General features: G+C 35.3%; 1 protein-coding gene across 3 annotated transcripts in view; it reads right to left on the minus strand.

Moving 5' to 3' along the window:
- Positions 1–202: 202 nt before the first annotated feature.
- LOC150105051 (retinol dehydrogenase 12-like) overlaps positions 203–26,322 on the minus strand; it is a 73,689-nt gene continuing 47,569 nt past the window's right edge. For all 3 annotated transcript variants that reach the window (XM_090396120.1, XM_090396118.1, XM_090396119.1), the window contains 4 exons: positions 23,691–23,849; positions 22,604–22,723; positions 8,750–8,957; positions 203–1,150 (listed from right to left, as the gene is read on the minus strand). In XM_090396120.1, coding sequence (XP_090252246.1) covers positions 1,042–1,150; positions 8,750–8,957; positions 22,604–22,723; positions 23,691–23,849 — 596 coding nt within the window. In that variant the 3' untranslated portion in view covers positions 203–1,041. The remainder of the gene's footprint in view (positions 1,151–8,749; positions 8,958–22,603; positions 22,724–23,690; positions 23,850–26,322) is intronic.

Here is a 26,322-nt window from a genome sequence, read left to right on the forward strand (position 1 = left end):
TTGCTTTGATAACACTGGTAAAATCGTAAGGAAGGTGATCAAATGCATTTTTTTTACATCGTATAAAAATCAATTTTTGGAAAAGGATCAGGAGTCTCAGCAAAGTTAAAACTTTTTTTTTTTTTAGCATAGATTCTTCTAGTCATTGGAAAACATAATTACCACTTATTTAAATGTAAAGAAAGCTCTATTTGACTGAGGATGGAATTTTGATTTTTTTTAATCTCATTTGATTTACATAAGCTTTTTTTCTATGGAAACCTGTGGTTTTAATTTTGACATTCTGACAAAAGATACATTATTAAATGATAGTCACATTCATGGGAACACTTGCAAAAAGGTTCAATCATTATGTTATTGTGAATAGCAGCAACTATAGGAGATTTTGAAATGTCAAATGATCACTGTCTTGTTCTGAACAGGACAAGTTGCTTACATGAAAAAGTGAAAAAATTTAATGAAGTTGTATGTTTCAAGCATGAAGTGTACTGAAATATATTTTCCAGGAACATTCTACATGAAAAAGTCATGTAGAGTGGCAAGCAAATCAGCATGTACACTTTGACAGTGAATACAAATAATTAATGCAAAGTCAAGTTATGTTTAGAAATAGATAAAAAAAATCATGAGAGGGCTTGAAGAAATGACAATGTTTCAATTGACTGCTTGAGAAATCCATACAAAAATATCACAGGTTATAGAAATACCATATATATTTCTTCACAATTTACAAAGGATGGAAAATGTCATATGATGTATTGAATTTTGGACCTTTTAGTATAGAATGAATTTAAATGCTTGTTTTGAAAATAAAATAGTCTTGTTATTTTAAAACGTTATGCAACTGCAAGCTAGAATGCTGCCATGTTTATTCATTTTAATATCTCATACTTATCTTTAACAAATGATCACATTACAGCTTGGTGCTTGCTTCATATAAACATAGTCTCTTGTCGATTCCCCCACCCCCCATCTGTTTAAGTCTTAATTTTAGCTTATTTTTGTTAAGTTTCTATTAATCTGATGCCAGTCATTTCTTCACTAAGTTTCTATTAATCTGATGCCAGTCATTTCTTCACTAAGTTTCCATAACTTCTTTGCGACATTGTCATCTCTGCCTTGTTGTGCTGGTTCCTCTTGACGACAGTTACTACAATAAATAAATAAAATAAAGTAATTAAAAAAACTTTATTATTATTACTATTATTACGGGCAACTCTGGGGAGTCCTTAGACTCATCGAGGGAGGCCCCAAATCATATTCATCACAACTATTCGACATTCATACAGTATCTATCATACCTCACCTTAAACTCGTTCACTGTCACAGCATCCACCACAGACCATTCCACTCATTCACCACTCTAAAAGTAAAGAACCCAGCTCTAACACCCTTACTAACCACACTTTTGCCCAGTTTCCATGGATGTCCCCTAGTCCTCCCACAACCAGCCCTGTTCTCAAAAATAGCTTCTGAATTAATTTTATAGAAACCCTTCAGTAATTTGAATGTCTCAATCATATCTCCCCTCCTCTGCCTATCAACCGATTTTTGCAACCCACAAATCCTCAACCTGTTCTCATAAGGTTCATATCACAGACCTATTATCATCTTGGTCACTCGCCTTTGGATCCTCTCAACCTCCTCCCCATCAAGAAGAAACCTAGGTGACCAAATCTGGGCACAGTAGTCGAGATGAGATCTTATTAAGGCTCGATACAGAGGAACAATAACCTGCTTGTCAATGTATTTTTCAGCAACCAAGTGATTTGATGAGCCGATTTGGCCACTTTTGCAATGTGCCCCCTAAATTTCAACTCCTTATCCACCAACACTCCTAAATCTCATGCCTCATCAATTTCCTGGAGTACAGTTCCACCAATGTAGTAAACTGCTGCTAATCTTTTCACCCCAAAATGTATAACCTTACATTTAGCCACATTAAATTGACATCCATTCTCCTTAGCCCAGACCTCCAATCTATCCAAATCGTCTTGCAAAATTTTGACATCATCTGCATTCACTATTGCCCAATCCAACTTTGCATCATCTGCAAACAAATGAACCGTTCCTCTCAGATCCTTTCCTATATCATTAATGAACAAATTAAACAGCAGTGGTCCAAGAACAGATCCTTGTGGCACACAGCTAGTCACAGGCTGTCTTGTGGACTCTAATCCTGAATAAACCACTCTCTGATATCTCTCCGTCAACCACCCTCCTATCCATCTTAAAAACCCTATAACCATCTCCATATGTTGCAATTTACTGATTAGAATTCCTTCTTAACCATCTCCCATGCACTATCAACATCCAACCCTTGCAGTTTTACATGCCATGGCACTAAGCCAAGCACACTCCTAAGCTTGTCATACTTACCAGCCTGGTAATTCCACATGTACCCTATCTTAATTGTAAATTCCACTCTTTTAGCCACCTCCCAATTCATGACCTTATGGTCACTCTCACCAATTGGTGGCAACATGGTCATGTTCGTTACAGCCACATTCTCAGTTGCAATTACTAGGTCAAGCACTCTCTGCCCCCTGGTATTTTCCACTACATGCTGTCGCAGAGAGTTGTCCCTTAATATCCACATAAAATCCACTTCCATCCTCCCATGTGTCCTCTCCTCTTTCCAGTCAATGTTACCATAATTGAAATCACCCATAATAATTACCCTCCTTCCACTCATGTCTTCTATTTGCCTATGCATACTATCCCCACCATCTGTTCCATCACCTGGTATATAGCAGCACCCAATTGTATATTTTGTTCTGATAGATTCTATCTCACACCAAACAGCCTCAAATGTGCTCTTTTCTCTATCCTGCAGTTCAATTTCTATACTCCTTGGCTGCAACTCATCAGCTATCATCAATAACACCCCCCCTTTTTATTCTCCCTGTCACTCCTGAACACGCAATACCCGTCGCATTCAATCCCACTAGCTTTATCATCTTCTGTCAGCCATGTTTCACTAATACCAACAACCTGTGGCCTGGAAGTGCCAACCAAGGCCAAAAATTCTTCCTTCTTGTTCCTAATACTCCTGGCATTAGTGTACATGTATTGCAGAAGCCCATTAGTCCCATCTCTACTTTGATGCCTTATACTAACTATCCCATTCTGATTTGTTGTCCTTTGTACTCGCTAGGGCATATTATACTCATTCATACACTCAACTGCCTCCTTAAAGTCTGCATATCTACTCCCCCTCCCTTAATAAATCTAGTTTCCCTGAGTCTGTACATCCACTTCCACATCATTCATCAACACTTTTTCAAGCCTCCGTACACCAACTCTATTCAAATATAACCCATCCATCTTATATAAATCCTTTCGCCCATCAAACTCACTCCACACATCCACAAATTACACACCACTCTCCATGCATAACCCACGCATAAAGTCACTGGCAATTATGGCCCTCCTTCTAAACACTTCACTGTCATACTGTGGTAAAATACTCACCATCCTAACTCTCTCACGCTTCTCTTTTGCTACCTCAAGTAATTCACTCACATCCTCTATTATTTCCATTTTGTCTTCTTTCAAATCATTTGTTCCTGCCACAATTTTAACTCTTTCACCCTCTGTTTTTGCACTCGAATAGATTCGCTGACGTCCTGTATGTTCGCACCCGGCTGGTACGATTTCGTCAAAATCTCAACTATCACACCTCTTAATAGCGAATCCCCATATATCCTCATTTTATTGACGTTTACGAAGATTCTATTATTTTTCGTAATAGACTTTCTCCGTTTATTAGTCAGTACATTCAGCACACATTTTTCTATACGCTCCAGTTGCCTTTTTGCTCTGTGTATCGCTCCGCTCAATCTTGCGATTTCACTACTCACATTTATCTCACCATTTTCATTATCAATCAAATCATCCATTCGTTCTGTATTTCTACTTTCATTTACACTTTCAACGACACTCTTACACCTATCTGGCACTACCTCGCAATTCCCTATCACATCGCCATTTTTTTCATTCTGACTATCGTTGATGATATCACTCTCGCCACCCGAAACATGGTTCAGATCCTCATTCTCCTTACACTTTCTGCACATATTAACTCCACTATCACCATCTAACCAGACTCCCACAGCTCTTCGCAAAGAATACATCTCACAGACAGCACATTGCATAAACTCTTTTACATCAAAACTCTTAAACAAACATGGCGACCTAGCCGCCATTTTTTTTTTTTCTCCCCCGGTGCCATATGCACGCTATCTTATCTTCAAAATAATAATTAAAATAACACAGAAAACACACAAAAATCGCACAGACACACCAAAAACAAAAAGCAAACAATACTAAGTAAAATTCTAGTAAAATTGCCAATGATAACACAAAAATACTATTAATCTTTTCAGGAGCTCTCCACAAGCCGACGATCATATCAGTGCGACACCTATCAACAAATCTTTTATGAAAAAGAAAGGATTTCAGTTTTTATTATACCTAGTTGTTGGTCAAGTAAATAATGGCTTTCTCTCCAACTGATTCGATAGAGATCAGAAGAATGGTCAAGGTTGTATGGAGAACAGAATGTGTTGTAGATTCTGAAGGTAGAAATTGACCATTCTCACTTGTTTATATAAAAACTCTTCACATTAACTAAAATTAAAAACTTTCCCTATTGCCTACAGATATGCAGTTTTGACATTCAGTTCCTTATTTATGTTTTTTTTTTTTTTTTTTTAATGGAGAATCCATCAATGAGAGGTTGGTCAACCTACTATAGTACACTAGTACTGTGGATTGGCAATAAGGAACTTATTCAAATTTACAATACTAGTGTATTTCTTGGGAAATACACGTGGTGGAAGACTGTTCCAGAGGGAAGCAGTAGAAGGGATAAACAAAAATGAGGAGAAATTTGTTCTGTGGGTTTAGAGAGTTGAACTGTGAGAGTGTGTTGGTTAGCTGATGGACAGATTTGCAAGGGGGGGGGGAATGATGCCAATTCTGATGGACGGTGGCCATAAAAGTATTGATAGAAGATGCAGGCTGCAGAGACTGAATGCTTATGTGAAAGCAGAGTGCATTAGTGAGAGGGGGGGGGGGATCATCAATCAATGTAACTGCTCTTTTCTGTAAAGAATCCAGTATTTTTAGGGAGCTCTTAGGGGTATCACCCTATAGATATGAGAGCAGTATTCAATAGTTGGATGGATTTGTGATTTGTATAGAATTAAGAGTTGTGTGGAGTTAAAAGTAATGTTGTCGTCGTGTGGGATACTTCTAATTTTCCTCAACTGTCCCGTAGGACTTGAGCCCTCTGATGAGGGATTTCAAGTATGTATTTTATGACTGTAGATCTGCGTGTGTTCATGGGCTAGTTTGCCTGTTCTGCGGGACAAAAAACTGGAGTTTCTGGGTGAAAAAACTATCTCTGTATGAGACCGACTAACTCACCTTTAGTTGAAAGAGATTAGATAAAAGGTTCCTAACATTATGGACAGAAATTGAACCCAGGTCTTTCTGACCAAAGGGCTTAGTCTATACCGACTGAGCTATGGAGGCTCGGTTAAAGTAATGCCTTGAGCAAAAGAAAAAGCCTAATTTTTTGGATACAGAGGAGGCAATATTTGCAATATGTTTGTGCTAAGCGAGATTAGAGGTTAGGGTTATTCTGAAAAGATGAATCTCATCTTGAATAAAGATTTGAGTATTGTCAAGATTGGAATTGGATAAGATTGGAAGAGCAAAGTTATTTTTTTGTGAGAAATAATGCAGAGCTGTAGAGCAGGTGCTCTTATGAGTCCTTGGACTCATATTATACTCATAAAGGGAGGGCACCTGCCCTCCCTTTATGAGTATAATATGAGTATCACATAATAATAATAATATAGTTTGTATTCTGCTCACAACCAAATAATGATCACTTCCTATTTCAAATCCTCTCTGTACTCTTGTAGCCTGCATAGTTGTTATTCATGCATGTTATAATACAACATGGTATTAGTAATGGCTAACCACAGAGATTCAATAAGTATTTAATATTAGCCTTGCTACTTTTCTCCACATTTTCCTGGAACAAAAAAAATTCTGTCCAGGATGTTTTTTCCTACTCTGTTGATAGGTCTTCAATAAGAACTCTTGAACTTTTTTCGTTATATCAACTGCTCTCTTTGATAACTTAAAAATTTCTTTTAATTTTTTCCATCTTCTTTGGGCCCATAGACATAAAATAAGTGTCACTGTTCACTTTCCCTCAAAACTCTCCATTATTCCCGAAATTGTCTCCTATTCAAGAAGTTTATGTAGTTAAGTATAAAATAAAAGGATTTCTCTTATCTCTTTGTTACCTGTCTTCTTTTTCTCAGTAACAGTCAATCATGTCATCATGATGTGATTCCTCTGGTAGAACCACTTTGTTTATTTTCTTGATACTTCAATCACCACTGGCAATAAGGAATCAATTTGTTGAAGTTGTTATAGTAGTTATCCTTCCCTGTTTGCGCTTGTTCTCAGAAGAAAATAGCAAGAATTCTTGTTTAATTAGGCAATGCCTAGCTAACATAATATTTGATTATGCTGTACTGTCACAGTGTACATATGTATGAATTTGACCAATGCAAAATTAATTTTGTTTGCTAAATCTCAACTCAACCTTCAGTAGTGTATACTGCTTTGACAGGAAAGCAGTGGGATCCATTTCTGCCAGTAAGGAAGGAAGAGACCAAGCATGTGTTGAGAATGAACTTATGCCAAGACTTTGCATTAGTCTCTGGTCAAATTTCATACGAAACTTTTATAGTTTCTGTATTTGACTTTGAAATAATGCTGGATTTAATATCCACTTGATTTTTATAATTTTTGCATTGCCAAAGTGAAGCCTTTTGGCTCTTTATTTTAGTAAATACTTTTGCACACCAATCAAGAATTTGCTTATGGAAAATACACTTATCTGATGTTTCAAGTTCCTTAGTACTTCTACATCGGGACACAAATCTCCCCTATATTTACACATTCAAGCAGACTATAGCAATCAAATTCTTCTCAAAAGCAACTGTGCACCCTAACAGTCTGATCCAACCGGCTACCGATTACAACGCAATGGACTATTCTAAGCACAAAAGACCTAAAGCCATCCTAAACCCCAACACTGAGGATTAATCTCCTAGCCCACTCAGGGCGATCAATTAGCTCAAACTTTCTCAACTCACAGCTTCTCCCAAGATAGCCGGGAATATGAAAAGCTTTTGCTTCACCCGTTTTGTCAGTTCCTTAGTACTGAGAGTTTTTGCTCTCTTAAGGTTTCTGCCTGGTCTGACAAAAACCAACCAGTTTGAAACAGCTGTCAGGCCAGTGAAACTTTATCAAAATGGACCAGTACGAGTTGAATATATGAACACTTGTCATAGGAGGCATGTCCGTAAGCTCTCTGGTCAAATTTCATATGAAACTTTTATATAGTTTCTGTATTCGGCTTTGAAATAATGCTGGATTTAATATCCACTTGAATTTTATAATTTTTGCATTGCTGAAGTGAAGCTTTTGGCTCTTTATTTTAGTAAAAGATTTTGCATTAGTTTTATTTGTTTAACGTTTCCCTGTTTCTGTTTGTATTGGCAAGTCCTCATTCTCATCTTTATCATGCTTAGTCAGGAAAAGTCAATTTAATGTGTTTTGGTTCATAAAGTAATGTTCTCCAGGGTATGCAAAATTCTGGAATGACATATGGACTTCATAAGTATGCAATTTATGATTCTTTTCCTGTATTCTATTATCATAACATTACTTAAAGTAATTTTTTTTTTTTTGCTTTATTAGTGGCCTTTTTTCCCATCTGGCTACTTTAAAAATTGCCAAGTCCAAGATCGATAAGTAAACAATGGAATCTTTTAAAAAAATGAGTGAAATCAGTTTCAGGTATGGCTTTTAATTCCCAACCAAACCTTTTTTTTTCTTTTTGTTGTCAGCAGATATTACACTTTCCTCTAACTTCCTTTGTGACAGAAAGAGAAAAAATAAATAGAGGAAAATTAGAATTTAATCTATCGTGTGGATCAATCACAAGCCTTAATAACTGCAGTAAGTTGACAGGGGTAATTTCAAAGTTACCTTGCTGTCAATCCCTGAATCTTGTACCACATCTCCCTTAAAGCATTTAGAGTGGTGAATAACTTGCTATTCACCACTGTAGTCAACTCTCTTTTTATATTCCTTTACCTATTTAATTTTTCCCCTCCCTTATCATTCTCTATCTTGCATCTCCTGAACTTTAACCTCTGTCTACTTTATTACATAGATTTCTTTCTTCTTCTTGGTCTCCTTGCATACAGTCTCACCAATCTTTCACCTTTGATTTAATATTCAAAACTTTTTTATGCTGTGGCATTGTCCACATGTTCCTCTCTTCCTCTTGCACTTACACCAAGTTTAAAGATTATTATTTTAAAAGTTAATTGAATATTCAACATACAGATTGTTTTTCTCCATGGATTGCTATCACAGCTCCCACTTCTCCAAATATGCTTTCCGTAGGATGAGAACTGCTACTTTAAAAGTCACTTAATATTTCATTATAGATCACTCAGGATATATCTAAAATTTTTTAGCATCAATAACTATACTCCTTGTCAACACCAAGACTTTTCTTGACTGAATATTGCACTCATACTGTATTTGATTTTAAGTAATATGTCATAGAATATATATTGTTTCTTAGAGAGTATGAAAGTCACTGTTTAATGAAAAACAAAATATTATATGTATTTTACTTAACCTGTAATAGAATCCAGATTCATCTTTGAGTTTTGTGGACACAGCACAATAAATGGTGGTCTGTGCTCCCTGCTTTGGTGTTTTAAAAAATAAATTTGAAAAAACTGTCCAAAACCATGCTACTGGAGTATTTACAGATTCTCCAAGGTGACGACCAAGTTCTGTTTTTACTACTCCTGGATGAAGGCAGTATGCTGTTACACCAGTACCTAATTAAAAAAAAAAAAAAAAAAAAAAAAAGGTGGCTAAATCAAAACACCTCTATATACTACTATTCTTTTACAAATACTGATGGCACAAATATGAATCTTAGTTTATTTTTGTGTAATTGTATACAAACTTTGCATACCCATTCCTGAAGTTATAAATGACCTTTCTTTTATGAATAGAGATAATTTCTTTTGGTATTTTGTTCACAATCAAGGTTACTAAGATTAGTTTTTATGGAAATAAGTGCTTGCCTATCTTCACTGCATTTAATTATAGCATTTCTTGAGAGTAATTACATTTCTCTGACATGATTGAAAAAAAAAAATACGCTAATGATGCTCAATAACAAGAAACAAACATGGAAGACTGAATTGTTTCGTGGGCAGAATAACTCTGGAACTAATTCAATTATATACATATCCACATAGTAAATTATACTTGCCAAGAATTTATATTCTTGTTTAATCCTTTATCCAAGTGTAAGCAAACAAAGCAAAGTTTATCTATCTTTATCTATCAAATATTTTCATGATTAGGCTACATATAGAGGCTGATATCTTCACATCAGTTACTATAGTATCCCATAATTCAAAGCACTTCCTTTCAGATATACATAATACTATGCACATGGGGTGCTATTCAGACCAATTTCAACCTTTATCAAGGTCTCATCAGTGGTAGCCAGACCCAGGAATATACCAAAAGTTGAATTAACAGAAGTAATGTATTTCTCACATACAAGTAGCAAAAAAGGTGTATCATTTCATTAAAATATCTTGGATCAGAAATAGTTATAAGAAGTTTTTTCACTTGGCTACAAAGTGAATTATATTTTCCAAGAAATTATATTCTTGTTTGATCCTTGATCCAAGTATAAGCAAAGTTTGCATGTGACATATCTTCATGACTAAGCTACTTGTATATGGAGGCTAATGGCTTCAGATTAATTGCCTTAGCATCCCATAATGCATTATGGAATCATCAAGATCAGTTTTATACTTAAGGTGCCTTTCACACCAGCCTATCTTGACACAACTACATCATATCCTCAGCCTTCAAAATTTTAACATGGCATCCTCTTTCATTCAAAATGGTTGTTCTAACCTGTGACTTCTAACATTTTAGAAATCCCAAATCTCTCTGTGGAATACTGTCCTCACATTAAAGCACCAAAAACCTCCTTGCTTCAAAAGAGGGAAGTGCGCTTAATAGCCGATTCCTCTTGCAAAGCCTTCTTCCAATCACTTTATTACATTACATCTTATAATTAGGTATCATGAATATTTATGTTCCAGCAAACTGGTCATCACCATTCTTTCACCTTCCTCTAAACATTCATAAACACAAACAGCTGCTGGTCAATATCCATATTGCAATTCAGCTTCAGGCTTAACTGATCATTCTCATCTTTAATTCTATCTACATTTGTCCTTTGGAAACAGTCTTCCCCATACCATTTTCCTTAATAAATACTCCAACTCCAGCTCTTCAAGAAACAGAAACCAATATGAAATATTGAGTGGTCACTTATCCACATGTGATGCTATTGTGTTATATGGAACTTGTGACCTCTCACATTATGGGATAGATAAAAAACAAAGTGTAATAAGATGGGATTTCTGAAATTGTTTCATGTATCTCTTAAAATTGATGTCAATCTTTATAACTATTACACTTCATGGAAATGGAACAGCTTCAGTGTAACCAACCTGCTTTAGGTTAATGGATCCAAAAGGTTTATATATTACTATTTATTTTGAAAAAAATACTGATGAACATACCTGTATATTCTTGAAAGGAAGGAAGGATAATGACTTTTCTGAGTAGAAAATTTAGTTACGTTTAAGATTTTAATGTTATTACTGAACTTATAGAGTTCAAAAAACAGTAAAAATCAACAATAATACAAAAAATGAAGACAAGGAGATATACACAAAACATAAAAAATATGGCAAGAATATAATACAGTGAAACATTAAATTCTGAAATAAATATGAATATAGAAAAGATATAACAAGACTAAGAACTAAAAACCTATAATATACATCACAAGCCAGAGATATTAATGATGTGCTGGCCATTTCAAAAATTCATCATCAGATTATAGGATAAGATCACATCAACCTCAGAAAGTTGAGGTTGCTATGAAGCTATGAGATTATTTGAATTCTATTCATCTCATCGCTTCCTCATAACTTGTGATGCATATTATAGATTTTTACTATTTTTTAACCTTATTTTATAAATTCAGGAATACCATTAAAAATTCCTAAAAGTAATTGAATTTGTTACTCTGAAAAGTTTGGTGATTATCTTTTCAAGAATATACAGGTATGGTTTTCAATTAGTAGTCTTTTCAAAATAAATATTAATCTATAAATTTAAAATTATTGGATCATTAACCTTTTAACTTCAGTGATGAGATGAGACCTGGTACTTTTAAACTGCTCTGCCAAGAGTGAGAGCCGATTGTATTTGCATAAAAGTGAATATTATGTAATCTAATGAATAGATGTATATTGCCCTTCTGCTAACTTTTATAATAGCATATATCTATAACATACTTTCACTATAGCAAATTACCAAAAAATCCCTTGAACACTTCTTTTGGTTTCTACGATCGTATATAAGTTGACTGAATTAAGGTGATAACAATAAAGAAGACTTTTGCATTTGGTTCAAATTTTTTGCACTACTGTATCTTTTCAGTTATTTCAAATAATTATTTTAAAACATGCAAATTGTAATTTATTTTATTGTAACTAAACTGTATCAGGAATGTGGAATTGCAAAAGTGGTTAAAGCAGCTCAGCAGATTACTTGGTTACTGTAGAATATTTTGACGAGCAGCAGGCTATTATTCCTCTTTATCGATCCATGATAAGAACCGGCCTGGCTGGCCAACTGGTTAGCATATCTGCTCTTCAGCAAAAGGCTGTGGGTTCGAATCCCACCGTGGCATGGATGTTTGCGATTGTCTGTGAAAATACTAGTGGTGGTGGTGGGCAGTAGTGATGATGTGGTTCACTGTAATTAGTGGACTCAGTGGTAAAGAGCTGTAGAGTAGGTGTCCTCCCTCGATGAGTCTTTGGACTCCTTGGAGGTGTCACGTAATAATAATAAAATCCCATCTTGACTACTGCATGCAGGTCTGGTCACTTGGATTTCTTGGCAATGATGAACAGGTGGAGAGATCCAGAGGAAAGTGATCAAGATGGTAGCAGGTCTATGGAATGAACCTTATGAGGATAAGCTGAAGATCTTTGGATAACAAATTGGTCGACAGGCAGAAAAGGGATGGTATGATTGAGACAGATTACTGAAGGGTTTTTACAAGATTAACACAGGAAATTTTTCAGAATAGAACTGGGGGGGGGGGCATCCTGGGAACTGAACAAGCATGTAGTTAGCAGAGGGGGGGGGGGGGTCAGGACTAGATTTTTTGCTTGGAGAGCAGTAAATGAGGAATATGTTGCCAGAGATTGTTGTGGGTGACATGACTATTAATGAGTTCAAAGCTAAGTATGATAGATACTGCACAAATGTTGGATAGTGCTTGACATGATGTTAAGGCCTTCTTTGATGAACAGTATAAGGATAAACTGAGGGAGTGAGTGTGGTTTGTAAAGGATTTATTGCATAGAGCAGTAGATAATGAAAAAAAGTTATCCCTGGAAGTTGAATGAGGGATGTCGTAAGCAAGGGAATGAGTAGATTCTTTTCATGGATGAATGGATGGTGGGCGAGAGTGGAATGCTTTTCCACAGTAGGAATTGAATGCACTAAACACTGAGAGAATTCCAACTATAGTACTGTGTAGAATGAAAAGACCTCCCATGATTAGCCTAGTGACTCTATGGAGGCCTTGAAATAATATAGAAACCATTCAATGTCTATAACATGGATATGAAGCAGCATATGAATTTTTTTACAAAATTAAATCTTTTTTAAAAAATAGTCTACTATGCCAATGATATATTTTAAAAATTAGTAGTTAAAGCTATCCCAGGCAGAAAGATAATGAAGAAGAAAAAAAAAAAGCAAAATTTTTGGACCCAGTTGCATCTCAGTGAGAATTCAAGATTTTACTAATTAAAAATAAGTATATTTTTAGTATTATAATTACAGCTATTTTGCCTGCTTCAGTTTAGGAGTACCCCTGTTTAAATGTCATTGGCTATTTACTCATGGATTCTTAGGGCATTATGAGTGTAGATGTACTAAAAAGTACACGTAGCCTAAGGAATAGAAAATTGCACATACCTTTTTCTGGGTGTTGTGGCTTTTCCTCAGTCTGCGATGTCGAAAACTGCAGAGTGTGTGTGTGTGGGGGGGTAGGCGGTGTGGTAGAATAAGTTAGAAAAACCCGGGTTTTTTTTCGTAATATATAGAAACATATACTTTTATATAGGGTGGGGAAAAAAGTGAAAGGGTTAATTTTTTAAAATAGGGAGGGGGAAGGGGAAAGGTGGTTCGTGAATCGTGCTGTTGCCACGTACTGTCGCGAATTTTGGTATGATGTTGTGATCGAGGCATTTTTTGAGGAAAGTTATGTGTATTTTTTTGAGCAGTGTATGTTAGGATGGTTTTTTGGTATGTGCTTTTTGTAAAGTTTATGCACTCATTGAACATGTGACGTGCGACCATGACATATGCTTATGTTGGTATGTGCATTAGGTGAAGGCTATTTTTAATGGTGTTTGTGATCGAGGGGGGGGGGGTTGGGGGTTGGTGGGGGAGTTATGAGTAGAGAGCCAATGTTAGGGGTTGTATGGTTATAAGACACAAGAAAATTATGTATATTATTTCTGGGAAAACTCCCATGTTACTCCTCTTTTTAAACTATTATAATTACAGCTATTTTGCCTGCTTCAGTTTAGGAGTACTCCTGTTTAAATGTCATTGGCTATTTACTCATGGATTCTTAGGGCATTATGAGTGTAGATGTACTAAAAAGTATATGTAGCCTAAGGAATAGAAAATTGCACATATCTTTTTCTGGGTGTTGTGGCTTTTCCTCAGTCTGCGATGTCGAAAACTGCAGAGTGTGTGTGTGGGGGGGGGGGTTGGCGGTGTGGTAGAATAAGTTAGAAAAACCCGGGTTTTTTTCGTAATATATAGAAACATATACTTTTATATAGGGTGGGGAAAAAAGTGAAAGGATTAATTTTTTAAAATAGGGAGGGGGAAGGGGAAAGGTGGTTCGTGAATCGTGCTGTTGCCACGTACCGTCGCTAAACTGAAGCAGGCAAAATAGCTGTAATTATAATAGTTTATAAAGAGGAGTAACATGGGAGTTTTCCCAGAAATAATATACAGTATATTTTAATGTTAAATATACTATCAGAAGTAAATGAAAGCAGTGAAGAGTAATATGAAGATATAAGAAACAGTGGATAATTTCAGTTCAACGATTTGTTTATAATAAATTTGTTGGGACCAAAAGAATAATGGACTATAGTGGAAGATTTATTTTGGTGAGATTCTGTTAGAAAAAAGCATTTTGATGGCATGGAGCTTTGCCTGAGATTCACTGGGTTTATTACAGCATGTTGGTTCCCTATAACAGTATTCATTGTAATGCAGGATTAACTGCACAGCTGTCCGAGTGAAACACCACTTTAGCTTTAAGTACTCCATACCACATTCTGTCTCTTGCTACTCGAAGATAATCTGAACCCAGTGTCATAATTTCAGGAAATTATATGCAGTGTAGTGGATTGTAAGATTAGTCAGATGAGAAAAAGAAGTAATATTATCAGGAGAATTCGTTTGATCTTATGTGCTTCCACTTATTATTTTATTTGATCTGATTTGATTTTTTTATGGCAAAGACAAAGGTCATACTGAACCAGGGCATAGCAATACATATGGTAATTGGTTAGTAGGACAATCTCAAACATCCATGCCCTTGACAGGATTCAAACCCACAGCCTCTTGGCTGGACACCAGATAGCTAACAACTCAGCCAACCAGGCCAGCAGTGTTTCCACTTACATGAATCAGGTTCATCTGGTGAACATAATTTTGTGACTTGCTGATTAGGACTGCAAGTTAAGTGCATGTTTAATATAGCATATTTTAAAATAAACTAAATTATTTGTATTTTGTGAAGAAAAGCTGAGTTGTTTGAATTATGACTGAAGGTGACAACAGGACTAAATATATTCATTCTTTTTATTCCTGTGGGTTATTTTCTAATCTAAGACTCATACAACCATATCAAGGATATAATCAGTTTGGCTGAATGTGGTAAGTATATAGGTATGGTATTGTGTAGAATGAGAGACTATGTAGCTCAGTGGATATAATGTTTATACACCATGGTGCTTGGCTGCACGAAGAAAGACTTGGTTTCAAATCTAGTTGGCAACTAGAAGAAGTTTTTCTAAGTCTTTTTTCGGCTGGTTCCCAGGTTAGTTGATCTCTGGCATGGGTAAGCAGGTTTTTTCTCCCGGAAACTCAAGAAAATCGACCATACAACCCACACTATTTCAGACATTAAATATATTGTGTTAGGGAGCATGAGATGGCAGTACTTGTTGAGCTGTCTCTTCACTGCGTCCTGCTTAATTAGCGATAGCCTTGGGCCAGTTTTCTCTGATTGGGTACCAGTGGGGATTGAACTGCCCACTCAGTCTCCAAAAGTTAGATTGGGCTTAAACAGGAATAAAAAGGCATTAGCTTATTTATTTTATTTTATTGTGTAAAATAGAAGGCCTTCTCACGCTGAATTTAACGGCTTGAAATAATTAATTTGAATCATTACTACTGAATTTTATCATCATCAAAATTCCTGACATGTACCCTTAAGGGGTATACAGGATATATGAGAACTTACATCACTACTAACGTCCTATCAACAATTTTCCTCTAAATCAATCTTATATGTCAAGATTCCAACATCATCAGATCTTATATTTCTGTCTTCTAAGGCAATTTTTACTGTATCGATCTACCTATATCTTGGTCTTTTTCTTGCCAACCTGGCAGAGAACACTTGTTTTGCTAATCTTTCCTCTCCCATTCTGTTTAAGTGACCATACCACTTGAGATTAGCTTTGCTAACACATTCCTGGATACTAATAATGTCAAGTTATCTCCTAATGTTCTCATTTTTAATATGATATTGCCATTGATGCCATCTGTTCACTCTCCTAATCTTTCTGGACTCTCATATTTGTGGTCTGTAAGTTAAAGTTAAAAATAAGTTAAAATTGGTTTGAACACTGTCTTGTATACAACTAATTTAGTGTTTTGACTAATTTTTTCTCTTATTCCATATAAATTTATTCAGTTGACTTCCTACCATGCTGGCTTTGTTGATTCTATTGTCTATTTTTGTATTTAATTTACCATCTTAACTAAAAATCTCTCCTTAAGTAGCTGAAATGTTTTACTTATTCTGTAGGTTCTCCATTCACAATGCAGCTGATATTTTCAATGCTTCTGCTTATTTTCAATGTTTTTGTCTTGTTATTGCTGATTTTCATACCAAATTATTGGATTTATTTAAAAGTATAACATCATCTGTATAAAGTAAAGAGCTGAGATTAACATCTCCAATTTTGATATCATGTTGAATACCACTTATCTTCATAATTCATCTATATAGATAATGAATAACAGAAGGAATAATGTACATCCTTGTCTCACACCAGATTTAACATTAAACCATCTTCCTGTACTTCCTTCAGTTCTAACTATTGACCTACACTCAAATAAAGACTAAGTATTGCTTGTTATAATGCTCCATTGACATCATATAATTGTGACATTTTGAATAGCTTTTCTCTTGGCACCTCATCATTTGCCTTTTGCAGATCTACAAAACTTAAATACAGATCTTTCTTATTTTCCCACGATTTCTCAACTATTTGTAATAAAGTGAAAATTGGATCCTGACAGCCTCTATTCTGCCTTAATCTAGCTTGTTCTTCACAAAAGCTTCCATTCTACAATTTTCTCAACCGTTTCTCAAGTATACTTGCATAAATCTTACCAGGAGCACTCAGTAGGGAAATACCTCTGTAATTCTCACATTCAGTTTTATTTCCCTTTTTGTATATCGGTACTATGAGAGCTCTACTCCAATCATCTGGAATTCGTCCCTCTGTCCAGACCTTCTGAAGTATGCAGTGCAGCCACTGCAAGACTGATACCTCCCATACTGAGCATTTCTGGTCAAATATCATCTACTCTAGATGCCTTTCCACATTTCAAACTTTTCATGGTTTTTTTCTACTTCAGGTATGGATATGTATTCCTGACTGCATGTCTGTTGAGTGTTTTTTTAACTACTGTGCCGTTACCGATTGTTTCGTTTAGCAATTTTTCGAAGTAATTACTCCATACCATCTAGGATATCCTTTTTCACCAGTTTTCATGTCACCTTTATCATCTCTAATTCTTTTTCCAGCACCCTTTCCTCCATTTCTGAGCTTTTTTCAATAGCATCCAGAATATTTTGCCACCTTCTTGATATTTATTTTCTATGTTCTTACCAAAAGTCTTCCCATGATTTTTGTTTAACTAGTTTTACACAGTGTTTAGCTTTCTTACATTTGTCTCTGTATTCTATAAGAGCACATGCTGACTTATTTTCCAGGAACTTTCAATATGCTTTCTTCTTTTCCTTCATTACCTCTTTAACTTTCAGTTTCCATCATGGAGTTCTGATTTTTTATCCTTGCAGACAACCTCGCTACATGCCTCTCTGGCTGAATCAATTAGTGTTTTCTTCAGGGCTTGTCACTGAATGTCCAATGTTTGGTTCCTGTTCTCAAACTCTTTCTTTTTTTCTTAAATAATGTTTGTGTATTTTAGTCTACAGTTCACATCTGAGAGCTGCTCAACTTTTATTCGCTTGAAAACTTTCTTACATGTTCTTCTTTTCAATATGAAATTCAATTTTATCTTGCTCAAGACTAAATTATGATCACTTCTAATTTCAAATCTCTCACTGGTGCAGGACACCAGTGAGAAAATATCCCTATCACCAATAACATAGTCAATGCACATTTTCATGTTGGAACTTTGTGCTAATAATAACCAGTTCATGTCCTGAGCAGAAATCCAACAGGTATTTGCATTATTATTAGCTTTGCTCTTTTCTCTAAATTATCCCAAAATATTTTTGTGTGTCAGACCATCATTTCCTACTCTGCATATTTAGATCCCCAACAAGGACAAACTTTTCCTTTTTCATTGTGTCAGTTGCTTTCTCTAAAATCTTTAAAAACATTCCTCCACTAATACCTTAGTAGAACCTTCCAGTTGTACCACAGACACAAATTAGTCTCATTGTTCAGTTCTCCATTCTGATATTTGCCCACACAACTCTACTTGATATTGCCTGCCATTCAAGAAGATTAGCTTCGTATTTAGTGTTGAATAACACAACTACTCCTTCTTTTCCCATTGTTATTGCCTGAATATAACATTTTGTATTTATTGCTTAGAAAGATCTCACCAGTTTTTGTATTTTTTGTTTCAGTCATCCCTATTATATCTATCTGGTACCGGTCCAATTCCTCAGCCAGCTCCATTTCTTTGCTATTCAGGCTTCTTATGTTGATAATACAGTTCTTTCACTCTGGTGATGTTGAGTTAGGGTGCATTTCAGGATTTATTCCAGTAACCGACTTTTCGCTATTCAGCCTGGTTCTCTGGCAAAAACAACGGGGACCTTGTTTAACCAGGCGACACCCCGGCCAGCATGAAATTCTGTTGTGTTGTTCCATCATTTTATTTGTGGTTTAAGCCAAAAGAAGGTTTAAGTCAGCTAAATCCCAAATTACTAGTCCTTTTAAATTTGTTCAGTGTCCAGTTAGATACCTAACAGGGTGCACCACAAGAAGGTGAGGATTTCAGGTCAGAAACCTGGTCGGTTCTCCTCATTCCTTTAACGGCTATGTGGAGGTCTCATGTAAATTATACAGCTTTGACCCTTAAGCATCCCACTACTGAATTTTCTACTGAAATTTTTTTAAAATATATTATGCCAGTGGTATGTTTTTAAAGTTAAAACTATTTCAAGCAAAAGAATTTGATCATGATATTGAAAAAAGGTATTAAGTGATAAATATTTAGGAGAAGAAAAAAAAGCAAAAAGAGACACTAGCACTGAACTTAGCTAGGCTAATAAGTGGACTTGAATTCTCTCAATAGCTTTGCACTTCCTGACATTGAGAGAATTCAAGGTATAGTAAACCTGTGGCTTACATCAGTTGAAATAAACAGGAATGTGCATGTCTGGTTGGCTAAGTGGTTAGTGTATCTGCCTTCCAACCAAGGTTTAAATTCTGTTGTGAGAATGGATGTTTGTGATTGTTTTTAGGTGGAAGATAAATTTCATTACTTACAGCAGTTTCTAGACCATGTAAAAAAAAAAAAAAAAAAATGTAATTAATAAAAATGGAAGAAAAAATTTTTAGTCCACCCATAGTACCAATGTACTATTAAGTTTACACAAAACCTTTCAATGGATAGGAGTGAAATAAAATAAAAACAGAATGGACAGGATTAGGACTTGGATAGATTCTTTGTTACGTTCCTAGAGGAAGAAAACACCTAAAAAAAACAACCAAGCAATGGCTTTGAGAACATAAAAAACCACCTAAGCTTACTACTTGGACAAGATGAACCAAATGCAATTTTAATTTTTCCAGTGTTTCTTAACATTTTAATGATGTAGAAAAATATTCCACAACAACTTATATGTTTAATATACAGATTTTAGTTTCCAGGTATTAGGAAAATTAGGAAACCACTATTTCAATTAACCATTATTAGTAACATTTGATCTCCATGGATCAAATGACTCATCGTAGGAGGTCTATACTCTCTCATTCAAAAGATCATCGAACAATGCCTTTAACCTATTCACAGTTTCTGCACCCACTACACTTCAGGCAATACATTCCACTGACCAATCACTCTCCATGCAAAGAACCTGCTTCTCACTCCCCCTGCTCATGGCTTCCAGGAATGACCTCTAGATCTACTCTTGCCTCCACTCTACTCTATGAAAAATCTCTTCCACATTAATCCGGTAACAACCCCCTCACCAATTTATATATCTCAATCATATCCTTTCTTCTTCTATTCTCAAGGCTCTAAGTTGCATTCCATAGACCTGACACTGAGTGAGTAAACCTTCTCTTGAAGTCCAATACATCCACATCTCCTCTGAAAACCAGGTGACTGAATCTGCACACAGCAGTCCATATGTTGCTGATCAAAGCATTATACAAGGGTTTACCCATAACCTCTTTGCTCTGCATGTCAGTGTCCTCCTCATTATTGTCATAATATGTTGAGATGTTCTTACAATATTAGCAATGCGATCCTTACACTTCAAGTCTCTGTGCACCATCACTCCCAGATCTCTCATCTCCTTCAAAATTTCTCCATTAATTGTATACTCTGCATTCTCCAACCTTGTATACCAAATTTCAAGCCCTTGAGCTTTGCAACATTAAACTGATAGCTCCACTCATTTGCCCATTCACATAGACTCACAGTCTATTCAGATTCTCCTGTAAGGCCACAACATCTACTCTACTTCTCATAGCTCTTCCCAACTTTGCCTCATCAGCAAATAGCTGCAAGTTAAGCCAATCACAATGTCATTAACTCCTCTAGTGACCTTCCTCTTTTGCGATACCACTCCTCCATACACAACCTGCTGATACTATCCAACAGCCATGTGACTTACTAGTCTGTTATCTAATCCCATCTGTTTCAATTTTGCTACTAGCCTGTCATGTGACAGTCTGTGAAATACCTGAAAAATCCAAGTACACCACTGCATATGCATCTCCTTTATCAAGTGAATTTTGTCACCTTGTTGTAATACATAAGCAGATTGTCCCCTACCCCCTCTTAAAATCCATGCTGACCATTATAAAGAATACTGCTATTATCAACCAATTTCTGAATCCTAGTCATCACCTATTTCTCTAACATCTTAACAATAATCCAAGATGCACAGATTGGCCTACAATATGTAGCCTCCATCTTATCTTTCCTTTTGTGAAGTGGAACAATTTTTCTCACTTTCCATTCTTTTGAGACTCGCCCTGTTGCATGACTCACTGTAAACAGGTGTGCCAAAGGTACCATTAATTCCATAGAATATTTCCTCAAGACAAGTGGTGATATATTGTCGAGTCCTATTGCCTTGCTAACATCAAGTTTAATTCTTTATACTTCATGCTCATTCACTATCAGTCTCTCCTGCACTATACCCTTTATATTACAACTTCTCAAGATGTCACCTTCACAAGGATGAAATACAATGATAAACTGATTATTGAATACTTCATCTATATGCTCTGCATTTGGTTACCAATCCACCAGTGTTATCAACTAGCTTCAACCTCCCATAGTTATTTTTTTTTGCTTCTGCTTGCCACATATCAAGAGAATTCAATACGGTTTTTCTTAGGTAGATTATACACTGAGTCACCTTCCTGGCCTGCTCTTTATACTCTTTGTGCAACTGATCATTATCAATATTCATCTTGTGTTGTTGCATCCACAGTGCCTTTTTCCATATTTCATACTTAATCTCTTCATTCATCCATTTTACTCCTACCTTGTTTAGCCTTTTCACCTTTGGAATACACTCAACTCCTGCTTCCATGGTATAGTTCCCAGTTGTCTCCTAAACTTTTCATAATATCCTCTAGTTCCACATATACCTCTTTTTTTTTTATAGAAGTTCTCATGTGATTGGCAACCCAGGTGATCATTTCATGGTCACTCTCACCAACCAGGGAAAGATTAGACACTCGACTCACAATCACATCCTCTGATGATACAACCAGATCTAAGACTTAACTCTTATGTGCTCCATTACAAATTGTTTAAGATTGTTGTCCCTTAAGAACTCAAAAAATTCATTCTTTATTCCTTGATGTTATCTCTTCATACCAATCAATATTGTTGTAATTGAAATCACCCTTCACTTGCTCATTAAGCCAAGTTGACTATACATTCTTTGTCTCCATCCTTCACATTCCCTGGCCTGTAGCAACACCCCACCAAATATCTCATTCTATAAACCTCCACTTCACATCATACTGTTTCAAAATCACTGCCACTTTTTTCCCTTTGTATGTTAACCTTGTGCAGACATAATTCCCTTGCTATCATCAGCAGCACTCCTTCTCCCTTCCTGCTTTTCCTATCTTCACAAAAAAAGCATATCTTTCCATTTCTATTCATTTCATAATGTCATTCTCATCCAACAATATATCACTTATTCCAACTATTTTTCTGGCACAAACTCAATTAATGCAAAAATTTCATCTTTCTGATATTCCTAGCATTCATAAATAATTTATGAATGCCAGGAGTATCAGAAAGAATAACAATTAAAAATAATAATTAATTTCTTGGGCTAATAACCAGTCCTACTCAAGCTTCACCCCCCGACACCTGTGAATTCTCACTTTCTGTCTCATATCCCCATTCCCCCAGATTCAACCATTATGATCTAAGCTTTTAATTTAGCAATCTTGAACACTGACAATGTAAATGTTGGCAATAACACTGTTATTGTCAACACTTACATTTTAATATTTTTTTTTGTTTAAAAATCAGTAACACAATAAATTAGAATCATATTTTAGCTTACCACATAGGTGTTTTGCTAACTGTCTTGTAAAGAGTACATTTGCTAATTTACTTTGATAATAAGCATAGAAGGGACGGTAATTTTTTTCCAAGTTTATATCATCCAAATGAATCTTTCCTCCTAAAAAGAAAGAGAAAGACAGTATATATTTCATAGACCTCTTATGAATAAAAAAAAAAAATGTTTTTGATATAATCACTAAGAAGAAGATTGTTACTCATTTCATTTTGATTACTTAATATTTCATTAAAATTGTTTTTTGCTTTTTTTCAGTATATTATTACTATTACTCGACTTTCAAAGAGTCAAAAAACTAACCAGTTTTTTTAAAGCTATCACTGTGCTTATTCTTTCCCATAAATTTATTCACTGTCAATGCACTTGATTATGCCAATGCACATATGCCATGCACTTCTTGCTCTTCATGCAAAAGACAAGGAGAGATATATACATTCCTTGTTGCTTTGTTCCTCCACTGCTAGAAATTACTTCCTGTGCTCTCTCATCTTTTCTGCTATTCTAAAAAAAGCTCTTCCTCCATCAGTAGAGTTCATCGTCAAAAAACACAATCTATATGTCCTGGGTTTTAATTCTGCTACAAAACTATTACTTTACGAAGGCTTGAATAATTACAACACTAGTATGAAAAAAGAGTGTGTTTGGCCAAGAAGGACTTACAGTTTATCTTACCTCTGGCATACTCAAGGCACTCATAAGCTATAAATTTCATTACATAGGAACTATCATAGGTGAATAAAATTATATGTCCTTTGACCAAGTCTCAGATACTGCTAATCACTCCTTCGGGTTCTGCATGTAGCCTCTTCTAATTATACACTTTTTTTTATATTACTTACAAAATCAGAAATACATGATTATTTATATCAAATGTAAATATCATTTAATTTTTAAAGACCCTAAAGTTTAAGTAAAGCCAGTTGATAAATCTATACAGATACTGCAGTCTGTGAGTTTGATCTGGCTCATGCAAACACTAATATTATATACAAATTTGAATACAGAATAAGATATGAAAATACAGTGATTCTATCTTATTTATTTGGTTGAGAAACTTTACAGTACTTACTGCTGTGAGCGACAGAAGACACGGTAATTATTCTGGCTGGAGCTGAAGCCTTTATGCGATCTAAGAGTAGCAATGTCAACAGAAAATGACCGAAATGATTTACACCAATCTGCATTTCAAAACCATCTTCAGTTTTCCATTGAGGACAGCAAGCAACAGCTGTTAAAATAAGCAAAATAAAGTGTTAGAATTACAAGTACATTAGAGAGAAAATAATCACTGTATTTGTGTCAATGTGAAAGGATCAACAATCTACTGACTGAATCCCTTATTTCATTGCCTTCATTCTAATGTATCTCTTCCACTTTTCCAGTACATCTCAAGGAGATGCTTTCCTGGAGTGTAACATTTATATTTAAAAGTTTAAAAATATATAAATTTCTCAATATTGTGGGATCACAATGCCTAACTTGATCAAAAATTGGCAAGGTTGTTTTTATAACCTTCTTAACAATTTTTTAAGGTTCATTTGACCTGTTGACATCATAGTAGAAATGCTCCATTCTTTATCCTTGAAAATAAATTTGAGTTTGTTGTGAAATTAATATGATACAAAGATTCAAGAGAAAGCTCTCATAGAAAAACCAATTCCACAACTGTAACTCATAACTGATTAACACAGTGCTGGGTGGAAGCAAACAGCATGTGAACCATATACAGAGTAATTACCACTGTCTAAATCAATATGCATAACACAATCATCACTCCACAGTAGAGGCTGGCTTGTACATATATCTTCACTTCACATCCAAGCTTATCTTATCCTACTCCACCATTTTCTCATGTTTTTATTTATTTAGGTGAGCCTGCGATTCCATAGAGTCTTAGGATAATAATAATATAAATGTTTGTTGTTTTTATATGCAGTATATGCAAACACATCATGAAAATACCGACATGCTTAACTCTGGTAAATTAGATAATCATTATATACCATTATGGGCTGGGTATGTGAAACACACACCTCTCCCAGCCTAGCCATCCTCACCTTCCATGTATCTTGTTTCCACAAATCAAGGTTTGGCATAGGATAAATAATTTTCACTGCCTGATGAAACATCTTGGTGTTTCATTGAGGTTTTTTTCTCTTTCCCCTATTTGCACATGCAGTGTGGGTGATATGCCCTTAATGGGTATGCCCAACACACTATAATTAATACATTCATGCTAGGCATATTATAAACTGTCTTATGTTGCACTTGCCCATGGGATGAAATCAAGCTGTTTCATACTTTCTATTTGTGCATGCATGCTGCAGATTGTAATGTGTGCTTTCCAGATGGAAAAGAATCTGTTGGTTTCATAAGTGTAACAATTAAAAAAAAAAAATTCTTTATTTTGGCATATAATTAAAACATTAATGAGACATCATTAATCTGAACTATTTGCATATGACTGGCATTTAAGAGAGAAAATAATACAAACGAATATTGGTCGATTGGTAGAGCCTTTGCTACTAATGGCTCAATTAAGTAAGTTTGAGCGTGGTTAGTAGTTGGAAGGGGACCAATCGTTCGATGCTGTTGGCACACTCTCCCTCGTTGAGTCTTTGGACTCCCTGAAGGTGTCAAATAATAATAATAATATAGATTTGTTATAGAAAAATAAATATCCTAAAATAAATAAAAATAAATATTACAAACATGGTTTCAGAAGACACTTATAATTAGTGATAGTCATGGGCCAACTATCTCTGGCTACCAGTGGAGATTGAACTGCCCACACTTAGTCCCCAAAAGACAGATAGGGTTAAAAGGCCTTGCCTACTTCCCATAAGAGAATAAAAGGAGTTAGCTTATTTTCAAAAGACTGAATCATACTGATCATGTATGGGGAATAACATCCACAGATACCAAGAGAACAAAGTGGAAGTTTTATTGTAAAACACAGTACAATATCCCAAAAAACTATCTCAAAATGATAGATAATAGAAATTTATTCTATGAATTTTCAGTAATATCACATCCTATCTTTCTCTTCTCTTATGAAAATCCTTGCTAATCCTTTGAACTTTTCTTTAGAAATGTTTTTTACTTGTGATAAAAAAAAAGGTGGAAGAAGAAAAAATCTTGAAGCTTGAAGAAAAATTACACAATATGCCACATATGTTATGTGATGCAAAAATATGTGCAAAATATCATATTACAATATTTTTTAGAATTTTTATTTATATATTTTTTTGTTATTTCTATCGTCTAAGGTACTTTGTACCGTATCAATCCACCTATATCTTGGTCTTCCTCTGGGTCGTTTTCCTGCCAACTTAGGAGAGAACACTTGTTTTGCTAATCTTTCCTCGCCCATTCTGTTTAAGTGACCATACCACCTGAGATTAGCTCTGCTAACGAATTCCTGGATGCTGACAATGTCAAGTTCTTTCCTAATATTCTCGTTTTTAATATGATATTGCCATTGATGCCATCTGTTCATGCCACTAATCTTTCTCAGGACTCTCATATCTGCAGTCTCTAGTCTTTGGTCAAGTGTTTTACTTCTGACCCAGCTCTCAGATCCATAAGTTAAAACAGTTAAAACTGGTTTGAACACTGTCTTGTATACAGCTAATTTAGTGTTCCGACTAATTTCTCTCTTATTCCATATGAATTTATTCAATTGACTTCCCACCATACCA

Source organism: Typopeltis vanoorti, chromosome 7 (assembly GCF_054136105.1).
Source record: "Typopeltis vanoorti isolate ZY-2024b chromosome 7, IOZ_Tvanoo_1.0, whole genome shotgun sequence".
NCBI lineage: Eukaryota > Metazoa > Arthropoda > Arachnida > Uropygi > Thelyphonidae > Typopeltis > Typopeltis vanoorti.